The sequence below is a fragment of the Lissotriton vulgaris genome, chromosome 7 (genome assembly GCF_964263255.1).
Source record: "Lissotriton vulgaris chromosome 7, aLisVul1.2, whole genome shotgun sequence".
Lineage (NCBI taxonomy): Eukaryota > Metazoa > Chordata > Amphibia > Caudata > Salamandridae > Lissotriton > Lissotriton vulgaris.
The window spans coordinates 1,484,405,628-1,484,420,012 of NC_141695.1; the positions used below are offsets into that span (position 1 = coordinate 1,484,405,628).

General features: G+C 44.3%; 1 protein-coding gene across 1 annotated transcript in view; it reads left to right on the forward strand.

Annotated features, from left to right (window-relative positions):
• PIGU (phosphatidylinositol glycan anchor biosynthesis class U) overlaps positions 1-14,385 on the forward strand; it is a 169,452-nt gene that overhangs the window by 94,923 nt on the left and 60,144 nt on the right. The window contains exon 8 of the mRNA XM_086932287.1: positions 2,934-3,088. Within this exon, the coding sequence (XP_086788413.1) occupies positions 2,934-3,088 (155 nt within the window). The remainder of the gene's footprint in view (positions 1-2,933; positions 3,089-14,385) is intronic.

Below are 14,385 nucleotides of genomic sequence, written 5' to 3' on the forward strand. Positions count from 1 at the left end.
ACGACAGCCCGTGGTGACCGGTAATGCGAGGCTCCAGCAACGACCATCCTCAACACAGAACTGGCTATTCGCACTACTGCAAAGACTATATACAACACTCTCCCTGCTTCTTGCGGCCTTTTCCCTGGCAAACAGAAGGAGGTAACATTTCAGCTAGACTAACCTGGTCCCTGTTTACGGCCCATGCTCCATCGTGGTTTGCTTGAACTTGTGACTTTACCCAGTCTGGCACGTACATGTACCCATGAGCAGCTCTTTGTCCTTTTAGGTGCTATACCTACCTATCTTTAGTTCTAGTGATTGGATTTTTGTTGTTCTAGTCTCATTGTATACATTAACCCCTTCCATGCTTATGACGAGCTCAGCTTGTAATGAGGCACAGTGGAGCTGTGCTCCTGACGAGCTGAGCTCGTCATAACTGCCACGGCCCGCCCACGTGCGGCTAATTCCCCGGCTGTGCGGGTGTTCTATGGGAGTGGGCGGAGTTGTGAAGAGCCCAGTTCGTCATGAGCACAGCTCCACTGTGCAGCATGATGAGCTGGGCTAGTCACGAGCACCTCGCCGCCGCTCGCGACCGCCCCCCCCGCACCGCGGGGGAATTAGCCCGCATGGATGGGGTTAAAATATTTCATATTTTTCAAAAGTAGTTTGGTATTTTTGTTGTGCTGTTTTCCCTTTATTTCTGTTTTTTGTGCTGCATAAATTCTTTACACTTTGCCTCTAACTTAAGCCTAACTGCTTTGTGCCTGGATACCAGAGGGTTAAGGACAGGTTAAATTAGAGACTTTTGTGGTTATCCCTGGCAAGGATTGTGGTTGTTGCCTGAGTAGGGCACTCACCCCTGGCAAGGATTGTGGTTGTTGCCTGAGTAGGGCACTCACCCCCCCCCCCCCCCCCCCCCCCCACACCAGTGACCTTGTTTTTTGCAACTTTGATGGTAATGCCCTTGTCAGAGAACTTGGATTACAGGTAAAGGACAGCGGGAAGTCTCCTTCTATCTCTTATTAATTCACATGAGAAAAACCCATGGAGGCAAAGAAAAGGACTAGGAGGATTAAAGGGTGAAAATTCCAGGGCTAGCTAACTTCCTGTCTAGAAACTATGTCCTCTCCTGCCAGTGGCACTAAGAACTCTGTGGCGGTTTGCAATCCACCTCTACCACAAAAATATCCCTGTCAACCACGCCCTCCCTTGCCTACTATTTTGCCATTGACTAGAGCTCCCTCATCTATGACGGTTCATCCACCAAAACATTCATCAAGTCAACTATTGTGCTTAGCAGAAGGGTCAAGGGCTAGGTGGCATTTCTTCTCAGAGGAGGACTATGGAGATCCAATGTAATATATCTGTTCTAATGCTGGAGAAGAGGAGCAAGATTTGTACTATCATCATACTCATTATAGGACGGACCTTGCACAATGAAACTCCCATGTGAACCAACACTTCAGATACATGTGAATTTCCTTACATGCCTGCAGAAAGTGATGCAGGAATTCTGCAAGATTCTCTCTAAATTCACCCTAGGTCCAATGTAGAAATTAAGTCCTAGTTCTGCAAATTCGTGATTCAGTTACTACTACAAACCAACAGATAAAACAAGGCCTTTTCCCACTCCCCAGTTGGAAGCAGTAGGAAGTTGGTGCGATGGAATAAGAGACAAAGAAGGTGTGCTATAACTGGATAGAAAAGATGACAACCTGGAGGATGATGTTACTGTAGTGAAAGCTTCATGTTTACTTCATTCCAGATGAGAATAGTAAATATCAATAGTTGATCCAGTGAGCAGTTATCAAAGTTGAATTGATATTAATGAAAGACAAACGCTGTTTATGTTAACATTTCAAGTATAAATCCAGGACGTGTTTTGAAACCATTCCTGTACCCGAACACTTATGGAAGGAAGGTACACTTCTCGTTAAGATAACTGATTCGTTTCCTGAGCTTGTTTTCAGAGCAACTTTTCCCAAAAACCTTTTTGGCTTTAACTACCTGATTTAGCCCAGAGGACAAGTGAGACCTGATTTAGCCAGAGCCAACACAGCTTAAGAAGGTTGATCTTCTGTATATGGGTCTCCAGCGAGAGAAGGAAGTTTTACGATTTTTCTAGGAAAAAGTTTAGTGCTGTTGCAGTCACAACAGTCAAGGTGAGCTCTCCCCTAACCACCCTGCAGTGGATATCTCAACTTTGTAGCACCTTAAGGTATCTTGATGGACATCCGGCTAGCTGTGTCAGTAGGGTTTATGTTACTGTAGGTGTTTTTACATGAAGTATACACCAATCAGCCAATGCTGCTGTAACACATTGGCACAGATAGCACAAAAAAGACCTCCTTTCACCCAGAAGTGCAGGCAAAAATGAAAGATATTGACGTATGATGGACGCCTGATGGTGTTAAGTTGGCATGTGAATGATGTGCTGCAGAATAATTCAACTGAAACGAACAGTGCACATTACGCAGTTACTTCACAAACAAGAAGTTAATCTATTTTCTATTTGTGGCTCAACAGCAATGTCACATTTAAACTACCCACAGCAAACAATATGGTAACCCTGGTACTTCCAAGCATACAGCACATCATTGAATACTACACACAGAGATCTGATTATTGTTGTTCATGTCTCCCATGTGCCCATGCAACGTATCAAACCATAGTAGATGAGAAACGTTGAGACCGTATAACTATTAATAAATGCAAGATATAAGCAATATATACCAGGAGCTGTTCCTCTGTGAAGATGAAAAAACACTCTAATTTTCCTGCAGGTGTTGGCATCTGCTTTTTGCTTCTAAACTTCTGTTAAAGTATAATTTTGTTTTCATTGTGACAAGTTATAAAGTTGGCTTGTTAGCTTTATTAGTGTTAAAATCAAATGTTTTTCCCATGTCTCATTGCTTTGGTTTTCTTAAACCTTGTGCTTCTTTTCATTCAAGAGACAGTTTATCCCTGTGAAGATGAGTAGCAGACAGTTCTGGCTTTACACTGGGCAGTACACTGTCATGTTCCTGGGAAGTCTGGTGGTGCTCATCTGTCTTTCGTTCTTCCTCCTCAACTCCTGGGATTTCATTCCTGCTGTCTATGGCTTCATGTAAGTAGCACAGATGTGGAAATTAAATTGGATTGTGGTAAAAGAAAGAGTTAAAAAAAAAGAGTAAAACATTTATATTACTTTATCGATTTTCTTTTAACCAGTAGAACACATCTTTTGTTTGCCATTAAAATATATGCAAAATAGCATTTTTCTGTAAGGGAAAATGGGTACGATTTCACTAAAAGTGCATTGAAAAGTTGAGAGGAGACTACAGAAACAGTGAAATGTTTTTTCTTTTATTAAGAGGAGCGTGGATTGTGAGAAATGTAGGCAAGTGATACCAGGACAGGCAATGAGTAACAATCTTCCCTATTAGAAGGAAAATATTGGGGGTCACCACGCTCCCACTACCCTATTGTTGATGAAAAAAACAAATCCTCCCCACAGCAATGACAAGAGCTTGTTCACTTGAGTCAGGGCTGAGTCTTTTTTGTAATCTGGGCATGCCTGTCTTTTTAAAAGCTGGAAACCGCAATTGCATTTTCTGGTTCTACTGCCAGTGCTCGGGTTGTTTTGTTTGTGCTTGTTTTTGTTTGCCTGGTGCTATTGTCTCTTTTACCGGCCGTACTTTCACTTTCACGGCCGCCAGGCTGTGTCTCGCATTTCTCCTCTCCTCTTCAAAGGTTCCCTCCCACCCTATTTTTTATTGTGTATTGACTATATAATGTTGTGTCATCGTCTTTTGAAACTTGGGTTCTTCTGCTGTGCCACTGAATGTTTATTTGGTGATGGACATATCAGCTGAAGCTGATATGTGGATGTGTGCGTGGTACCTGCTGCCCATATTTTCCAGTCTGGCGGTCTTTTACATTCGGGTGCATTTTAAAATGCCAGGAACTCTCCAAGAGCAACCATGGTCATTTCTATTGTTTCAAAATCTGCTTGTTCTGTTGTTACTAATTGCAAAAAATATATCTGGGAACATCTGCTGGGGGCAGGTTCGTCTGTGAATTGATTGCAGTGTGCGAATGTGTGACTTTTTATCTCGCTTCCCCACCCTTTCATCTTGCTTTTCCAGTTCCTCCCCCAACCTGTCTGTTGCTTCTATTAAACTTCAAACAGCACTTCTCCGTGTTTCTGCCCCGTCCCATAATCACCCCACCCTACGTGCTTGCATGCGACCTTCCAGAAACACGTAGACACCTTTAGTCTGGGCACAACACGCAGTAAGTAATCCGCATTTATTCATTAAAACAATCGTTTCTCCCTTGCTCAGCATGGCACTTGGCTTTACCTCAATCTCCCACACGCCCGTCGCTGCTTTATCTTGCTACCCCACCCTTTCATCTTGCGTTTCCACTCCCTCCCCCAACCAGTTCATGCCAGTCATTTGGGACAGAAGGTGGACGGTAGGCGCATATATAGTGTTTCCTGTTTATTTATTTTTTGGTTGACCGTGAGCGTATACATGTCCAGGAAGTTCATTATACACCTCTTAAGTCACCCGAGACTTACAGGCGCATTCCAAGAAACGCCCCGCCATAGCCCCTATGGACAGGCAGCAGGCAGGTTTACTTCAGGTATAAAAGGGGCATGCAGAGTTCAGCTAGAGGCAGGCAGGCAGGGCCATTAAACAACAGTTTCAGGTGCATTCAGAAACTGGCACGGCAAAGAAAACAACCCGGTGGGGCTGTTCATCGCAGCTGGCATATGCACACTTTGCTTACTGTGAAAGGATGATTGTTTCACTCAGAAGCTGCAGTTCACAGTGCGCTGGCAAGTTATTTTTATAACATTAGCACCAGTTATTGTTTACAAGTCTAACATGATCGAGCGTCTTTCTGACAGCCGTGCAATGTTTCCTAGGTCAAGGCATCACTAGTTGTGTTTGCAGACTGTTCTTGCAGCACATTCTTTCATCCACCAGCAAGGTTTAAAGGTCACTTCACAACCACAGCGGCCTTCGTACTTCTGTGGCAATGTCAGGTATAATTGGTCTTGTATAATGCCTGCCCTTCAGTAGTTTCTTTTTGAACCAAACATAACTGATCCTTTACCTATTTTACAGAAATGGTTTTTAAATGGTTAGCAACAGTTTCAGAAGTTATACACATTTTAACTTGTCATTCCCTTAAAGTACTTATCAAGAGTGGCTCTTAGTATGATAGAGTGTCAAAAGCTTTGCTTTTTCACAGCATTTCGCTCCAGCCTTTGGATTTAATTTTTTTTCGTAAAGGTGGCCTTTTTCTTCATGTTCACTTGGCACCATAGGACACTTCTCACCTTTGATTAAGTTCAAGCCTTTTGCTTTGCTAATGGTATTGTATTCTAGCTTTGCATTATTTACTGTATATTTGTGATATGTTGTATTTGTATGTAGTTAGAATTGTTTTGTTAGCTGTGTAGAAGTTTAAAGCATAGCGTTAGTAGTAAAAGAGCATTGTTTCAGATTTGGGTGGTGAATGAATAGAAGAATAGTCTGTGTGTTAATTTAGTATAGTGAGGATTGCAATAGCATGAGGTAGACAAAAGGGGTGAGGGGAGAGCAAATATATGCACATATCACAAATATACACTAAATAATGCAAAGCTCTTGGGTCAAGTGCCCATATGCTAAGCCATCCTAGTAAAGCAATCAGCACAACGTTTTAGAGCAATGTATATGTACATCAGATGGTATGTGTGCTGTCCAACAACACTTTAGTGATTTTTCACCTCATCATTCTGCATCTCCACACCAACCCTTCTTTCACCCCTCTTCTCTCCTTTCTCTTACCTACCCTCTATCTATCCTCCTTATTACCTTCCCACAGCATCACTCAACACCACAGCATCACTCGGCACCACTCAACGCCACAGCACCACTCAACGCCACAGCACCACTCAATGCCCCAGCACCACTCAACGTCACAGCACCACTCAACGTCACAGCACCACTCAACGTCACAGCACCACTCAACGCCACAGCACCACTCAACGCCACAGCACCACTCAACGCCACAGCATCACTCAACGCCACAGCATCACTCAGCACCACTCAACGCCACAGCACCACTGAACGCCACAGCATCACTCAGCACCACTGAAGGCCACAGCATCACTCAGTACCACTGAAGGCCACAGCATCACTCAGCACCACTCAACGCCACAGCACCACTGAATGCCACAGCATCACTCAGCACCGCTGAACGCCACAGAATCACTCAGCACCACTGAACGCCACAGCATCACTCAGCACCACTGAACGCCACAGCATCACTCTGTTCAACCATTCAACAACAACTGGTTCTAATATGTTCTCTCAATGTTTCAAGATTTATTACAAATGTCACAAAAATATGTTAACATTTCACTGCTGTTCTTGAATTTTCATCACAATAAAATACAATGAACATAATCTTCCCAAAAGTTATTTACAAAAGTTTAAGCTATTGCCATTATAAATTACTATAACTTTTATTTAAGTATTAATTATCCCCAAAAATAAAAGCCATTGTTATTTGTAATATTAATACATCTAAGTCATGTAAATACATATTGTCAGTCAGTCAAAATATCTTTATTCGGCTTATTTAAAAACCATACAAAGAGAGAAAGGATAAAATACATTTCATACAAAATTTTCCATAATACACATAGCATTAAGTAGTGACAACAAATTTTAAAATTGTAACAAATGGTTAAAAAAGGAAGTTTGACATAGGTAACTAATCTTGACAGACAGCTTTCGCCCTTGAGGCGGCTACCAGAAATTTAGCAACGCAAAAAGTAATGTGGGGATTAGGTAGTAATTGTAAGAAGAGCAAAGCCGGTCTCACCTGAGTGAAGCCGGCTTCTTTAAGAATTGGCAACAAGAATTTTTTCCTTGGCTCTAAGTACAACCCACAAAACATAACAAAATGCATTGTATCTTGTGCTGAGAACTGGTCACAGCTACAGGGCGGGGCTAAATCTGGCTTCTGCCAATTGTTAAAAGAACCTAAGTAAAAATGCAGCAAATTAAATCTAAATTTGGTTAAAAGAAACCTATGGAAGGGGATTGTGACGAAACCAAGATAAGGTGCGAGTGATGGCGAGCTGACCAACAAACAATGATCCCTCACTGCCGGTTTTACTAGTTCACGTTCTTCACGGCATGCCTCCTTCCTTCCCATGAAAGACTTTTTTAGAAAGTCAAGGTCTTGGATCCTAATATTCTCCGGGGAGGTAAAAAGCTCTGGGCGGCCTAGGTCTAAAAAAGCCCTGGCCAAATAGGCCAGCCAAGAAATCTTGTTGGATTTATCAAGGGACAGGACATCGGACATGATTTTATGATTCAATGGGAGTTCTTCATTCATCCACATTTTTAGCCAAAAAATCAAAGGGGCCATACTCAACTTATCGGAAAGAAACTGTAAGCCAACTTCTTTGTGGATAGAATACGTTGGGGTCGACTGAGGTACAGAGAGTAGGGTTCTAATAAATCCATTCTCCGCTCTCTGGATTGGTTCCACATTTGCATATCCCCACAATGCGGAACCATATAATGCAATGGCCACAGATTTACTATTATAGATTTTTAGTATGGCTTCCATAGGCCTGGCCCCCAGCCTACCAGCAAAGCTCAAGAGTGCTGATGATGATCGAATGACGGCCAACCTCTTAGCTCTAACCTGTGGACCCCAGGACCCTTTCTGGTCAAACAGTATGCCTAGATATGGGAATGTGGATACCCTAGAGACCATGTCCCCCCTGCATGTAAATGTTTTGTTTCTCTTCCTGTGACACTCTAGACCCACCACCATTGTGTGTGACTTGGCAACATTTATTTTAAGATCTAATTGCTCCATGAATGAACCAAAGGCGTTCAATAGGCGCTGGAGGCCAACTCCCGTGCGGGCGATCAGCACGCCGTTGTCCGCATATAGGAGCGCCGGGATCTTTATTGCTCCTACACGCGGGACGTCGGCTTCCTGCCCCCCTAGGTGTGCGCCCAGGCCATTGATGTAGATGGTAAAGAGCAAGGGGGCTAAAATGCAGCCCTGCCGCACACCCCTCAATGATCTAAAGAGAGCGGTGCGCCTACCCTCATTTGTCACACGTACACTTGAGAAGAGTTCTTGGTGCAGGGAGGCCATAAAGGTGACCAGTGCCTCATCAATACCCATCTCCCGCAGAATAGACCACAACTTTGTCCTATTGACCAGGTCAAATGCCGAGGAGAGGTCCATAAATGCAAGATACACGGACCCCTCCTTGGCTACAGTGTATTTGGAGATGAGCAAATGCAAGTTGACGCACTGTTCAATAGTCCCCTTTCTTTCCCTAAATCCGTATTGGATTTCGGACAAACCACCACAACCCTCAACGTTTTCCCTCAACCTGGATAGAAGAACTCTTCCTAAAATTTTTACTGATGAATCCAGGAGGGATATAGGCCTATAACAGCCTGGATCATATCGCAAACCTTTTTTAAAGATGGGAACTATGGTGGAGGTATTCCATGATGCAGGAACAGGGTTACCATTAACTGCATTGAACACGTTTGCCAAAACTTCAGCCCACAGTTTTGGGGAGTACATAAAAAAGTCGGCAGGCACACCGTCAGGGCCAGGTGCCTTGTGCTTTGTAGTGGACATAATAGCTTTTTCCACCTCATCTCGATTAAAGATGATGGGGCGGATGACTGGGCTTGTCGACAGGACATCTTTAGTTGCATCAACAGTGTCCCCATAGACATTTTTAAAGTGAGATAGCCACTTTTCATCAGGAATAATGCAGTCCATAGAATCATTATTGTCGTCTGAGAAAAAGGGCTGTTTGATGATGTCCCAGAATTTTTTACTATCCTTCAGGACTGCCGCCGAAAGGAGGCCCTCCCATGCTTCTTGTTTGATAGTATCCTTTCGTTTTTTTATTGCTAATTTATAAGTTTTCCTGAGTCTGGTAATCTCATCTTTTACCCTGGGAGTGTTTTTTAGGGCTGCCAGTAATAGTCTATGTGCTTTTGAGCATGCTGAATCGAACCAGCGCTTATTTCCTGGGATTCCTTTTTTTGTCTTTGCTAAAAGGTCCTGTGACACCTGCCCACATATTACCTCGAACGCCTCTACAACTTCTTGACCCTGTGCACAAGGATTATTACAAACCTCAACCTGCCCCTAATCTTTGAAAAATTTTCAGCGTAAAATTTTTCCGGAACCACCTTTGCCCATTTCATGCGTCTACCTTGGTCAGTAGTCCTCAGGGGGTGGGCAATTACTTTCAATGGGGATGGTCCCATGTTGCCTCCCCACGCCACTTCTAGTTCTACCGGATTATGGTCACTAAAATGTGATTGTGTGGTGTGATAGACTGTAACCCGGTTAAGGATGCCTAGTGATACAAAAATGTAATCTATGATTGTACGATAAGGGATGCCAGTAAAGGTTGGCAATCTTATACCACCATCTGGTTCATATAGGTCAAAGTTGGCAACAAAATCTTCCAGCTCCTCTCCCTCTGTGGTATGTTCAAAATGAGGTCCCTCAGGTCCATCATCCCCTTCAATACTGCTACTCCTGCAATTTAGATTGCACGGATGAATATTAAAATCACCTAATAAGATATAGTCTGTATCAAACGTATTATTCTGACTGACCAAATTTAAAATACTATCTAGATCGGTAATATTACGGCCTCTATAATCACTATTCCCTGAGTTATAGAAGTTTATATAAATAGTCCTACTAGTGTTTTTAATCACTCTTTCAACCATCAAGATATTAGGGGAGTCGGTGCTAATCTGCCTAAAACTTCCCTTTAAATCTAAGGAAAACAGGAATAAAAGGCCTCCCTTGGCCCTCCCCATGCGACTGTAAACGGCTGCTTTAGTAAAACTAATAAACCCATCCCACCACTGATTGTCTGAAATGTCCCAAGTTTCCTGAAGGGCAATAATGTGGTGGCCTAGAACAAAGCTTGACCAGGCTTTATCCTGACGCTTACCATTTAGCCCTGCTATGTTCCAGCTTATTAATCTACAGGAATCTATAGGTGTCTTAGTTTCTGGGTGCCGCACCAATGCCACTTCAGGCTCTCGCTGTATTTGGGTTAGTTCATTAAATCCCTCATTCAATACGCTATGTGGGTTAACACAGCCCTGGCCCTGGATCGAGCTATGGTCAGGCAGATATGGCAAGGATATGGGATGATCATGCCCAGATGTAATTCGGTCTTCGTGCACTGACTGAGGAATAGACTCATCGGGGTCTAGGCCATTGATGCGTGGATTGATCTGATCCAGTTGTTGAACTATGGACTCTTTCCCCTGGTTTGTAACCTCTATATGTCAGTCGCAGTCATTTAGGCCGGACAAAACTCCGTATCTGTTCCCCATTCCCAGTCCCCAATCAAACGGGGTAGACACCTGACCCCATCCGTTTGCTGCTGAGTTCCACATAGGCTGAGGAGTATTAGGTCGCATCAAGAAGTGTTCGTTCCCCTGCCTGGTCATAAACCCGTTTCCCTGGCCTCTATTATCATAACCCGGGGTATTTGGGCCCCACCTATTTATGTTGGGCCAAAATAGCCCTGGTGTTCTGGCCATTGGCCCGTTCGGGAAGTTGTGTTGCCCTATCCCACGGCTAGTCATGGGGTGAAAATCATTGTTAAGTCTGGGTCTGGTTTCCCCGCCCCAGTGAGCAACTCTAGCGTTCCTTCTAGGCCTGGAGATGTTGGAGGAGGTCGCCATCTGATTCTCATTATAAAAGAATTTCAGGGTAAGGGGGATTATGGATCCAGTTCTACGTTGGGGTGGGAGGATATTAGCGAGAATGTTAGGGAGTACTTCTGCGCTAGCAAAATTTAAAACTACGCAGTCCCCTTTAAACTTCTTAGTCTTATTCCCAATCCATGATACCCTCCTTGTCATGACAATTTCCCCCGCTAACTGGTCAACTCCCTGATCTGCCATACGCATATTATTGGTGAGCCAATATAAAGCTTTGTCTTTTAGTCCTTGAGCGGATTCTCTTTGATCCTGAGATAAGACAGGAACGTTCGCCAATACCAGGACTAATGGTGAGGCTTCCATAATAAATTGAGAAGAATCATCCCCTAAATACGATGGGGCTGGCGCCACAGGTTGTAAAGTGGGGGGCTCTCTTATTGTGTCCTGGGTGGGCACAGGTGGTGGAAATTGGCCTTCCGGGGTGGGCTGTTGTTGAGCTTCCATAGGGCCTGTATCTGCACCCGGATCCTCCTCCACGATAACGACTGGTTTAATAACTTGAACGGCTAAATTCTCCAAGTCATTAACCATCTTACTTTGCAACCCACCCATCTTTTTTACTACTGCAGTTAATTTATCGATCTTCCCAATAAGTGGCTTGATAATGGTCTTAATTTTAATATCTATCATGTCCGAGATCCTATTAAACAGGTCATCGTCGATGATTTGTCTGAGCTCATCAGCATCTTCGCGCTCCACATTATTCCCTTTATGTCTAGGGGGTGAGGCAGTCTTTTTCCTTCCTAGCTGTTTCCCCCCCGTTTAGCTTGAGCTTTTCTACAATTTCTCACAGGTCGCATAAGAGGCGATGAAGGTGAAGGAATTTCCGCAACAGTATTTTGCTGTTGCTCAGAGTCAGACACTACATTAGTTGACTGATCAGCTAACGGGTCGGAATTTCCATCATCTATGCCAGTGTCTAATGAATTAGTGTCGGGTATGTGAATTGTAGGATCAAGTAATGATGTACCAGGCGTTTGTGCACTAGGATCGGGACTCAGTGGGAGCAAAATGGGTGATTGGCTCAAACCTAAGGATTCCCTTCTATCATTATTTATTTTTTTAACCACTTGGACTAAGAAGGAGTCTAAGGTTTTGAGTGGTGCTGGGGTAACAGGGGGCCAATTTTTTAGACATATTTATAAGAGAGTAAAGATGGTATCAAAGATCAAAAACTACTTAAATAAGTGAAGTAGGGTGATGAGGACAGGCCGCAAGTCTAGCAAGACAAAGAATACAACAATACCAAACAGCGTAAACAAATTCTTGCTTCAATAAATTCAAAATCCTAAAACAATTACAGATGAATGCTAAGGTTCAAATATGGGTTAATTTCGAAAAGTAGCCTAAGATCAGTCCGTGTTAATCTCAGGTAAATCACCTACAAGGCGAAATCATTCAACAGAAATCTAATAAAAAAAAAAAACATGTAGGCTAAGACTGGTCCTATTCTCAAACATTAACCCCTCCTACTAATCCGAGTTCCTGGGCGATTCAGTGAAGGCTCAAAAAACCCTCTTCAAACTGACCCCCGTCTGGTAACCAAGAGAAGAGTGGGGGGTACAAATAGCTAGTGGACCAGCACAGCACAGTTCAGTATTAAACAATATCAGTAGTCCACGAAATTTTCATCTTATAACACAGTACCTTAGCTAGTCCGTAATCAAAATGTCAGGGAGTGGGCCCCGCCCAGCCTCCGTCGGCCCCGGACGGCCACAGACGGTCCCGCCCTTGTCCCGGGCTTCTCCCGGCGCTCCCGCGTGCTCCCGCGCAGCGGGGCTACACCATTAAACTTATACGATCCAAAGGGGAAGGAGGGGCCTGCAGGGAGAGCTGGCTAGGTGTTTGCAGTGAGGGCGGGCGGGCGCTCCTGGGACTCATAGTCCTGCGCCTCCGCCTGCTCGCAGCCCTGCAAGATCCAAGGTCACAACCCCCTTTAAAACCCTTTAAATCCAAGAGGGTCTTCGTTGGCTGTCCTCACGATGCGGGACCCGCGGAGCGGGTACCGCGAGTTGCTGATCAAAAACGGAGGAAAAGGGAGACAGATCTGCTGGCGCCGAAAAGCTGCTGCCTGACGAACAAGCGGCAAGGTATCCCACCAAATCACCGTATCAGCTGCCTTTTCTTGAGACCAGTGGGGGAGGAGCCTGCAGGGAGAGCTGGCCAGGTGTTTGCAGTGAGGGCGGGCGGGCGCTCCTGGGACTCGTAGTCCTGCGCCTCCGCCTGCTCGCAGCCCTGCAAGATCCAAGGTCACAACCCCCTTTAAAACCCTTTAAATCCAAGAGGGTCTTCGTTGGCTGTCCTCACGATGCAGGACCCGCAGAGCGAGTACCGCGAGTTGCTGATCAAAAACGGAGGAAAAGGGAGACAGATCTGCTGGCGCCGAAAAGCTGCTGCCTGACGAACAAGCGGCAAGGTATCCCACCAAATCACCGTATCAGCTGCCTTTTCTTGAGACCAGTGGGGGAGGAGCCTGCAGGGAGAGCTGGCCAGGTGTTTGCAGTGAGGGCGGGCGGGCGCTCCTGGGACTCGTAGTCCTGCGCCTCCGCCTGCTCGCAGCCCTGCAAGATCCAAGGTCACAACCCCCTTTAAAACCCTTTAAATCCAAGAGGGTCTTCGTTGGCTGTCCTCACGATGCGGGACCCGCGGAGCGGGTACCGCGAGTTGCTGATCAAAAACGGAGGAAAAGGGAGACAGATCTGCTGGCGCCGAAAAGCTGCTGCCTGACGAACAAGCGGCAAGGTATCCCACATATCCCACATATTGCATTACAAATGCTATAGGTGTCACGTTTTCAAGAGTTAAAACTATTGGCATTGTAAATGACAAAACTATTAATTTAGCTATTTTCAAAACCAACGCATACATAAAATATTTGTCATTTACAATACCAATAGCTCAAAATTTCCTAATGCGAGACCTATTGTATTGCAAATGCTTGTTATGGATAGTACCCCTTAAATCTGAGGAGATAATGACCGATTTCAGACAGACTAATGCTACTTGGGACCTCTGCAATTTGTTCCAAGGTCTGCGATTAACAGTTCAGAGGGATATATATATTTTAAGACGCTTTAAAGCTAGTTAGTAGAAACAATTATTGCGCAATCAGCCATTGATGAGTTGCATTTGGCTAGGGTAAACTTTTTTTCACTCCGATTCCCATTTAATGTTCAGTAAAGTTTAATGATGGGAGGCGTATTGGACAAACAACATGGATGCCAAAGATGACAATGTCTAAAGGTGGCAACTAGATTAAGTAGTAGGATACAAAATTATAATTTTAGGTTATGCTCAAATGATTTCATGTCCTACTAGACTGGATCAAACCTAATCTGGCTGTGCATATGGACCTGTATGCATCCTCAATGCAAGGGGATTCTTTTGCCATTTTATGTCCTCAGTAAAATAAACTTATTGTGTTTTTTAAAGTGGATGTAGAGACCCCCCTTCCATCCAACCCATGATTATCACAGTGTTGGGGGTATGTGCATAATCTAATATTGTCGGCAACAGAAAGATAGTTCATGAGATGTCTTGGTGTTCTTAGTGTTAGGAGGCAACTAATATAGAAGTACTAAACTCATAGCTACTATACGCCCTT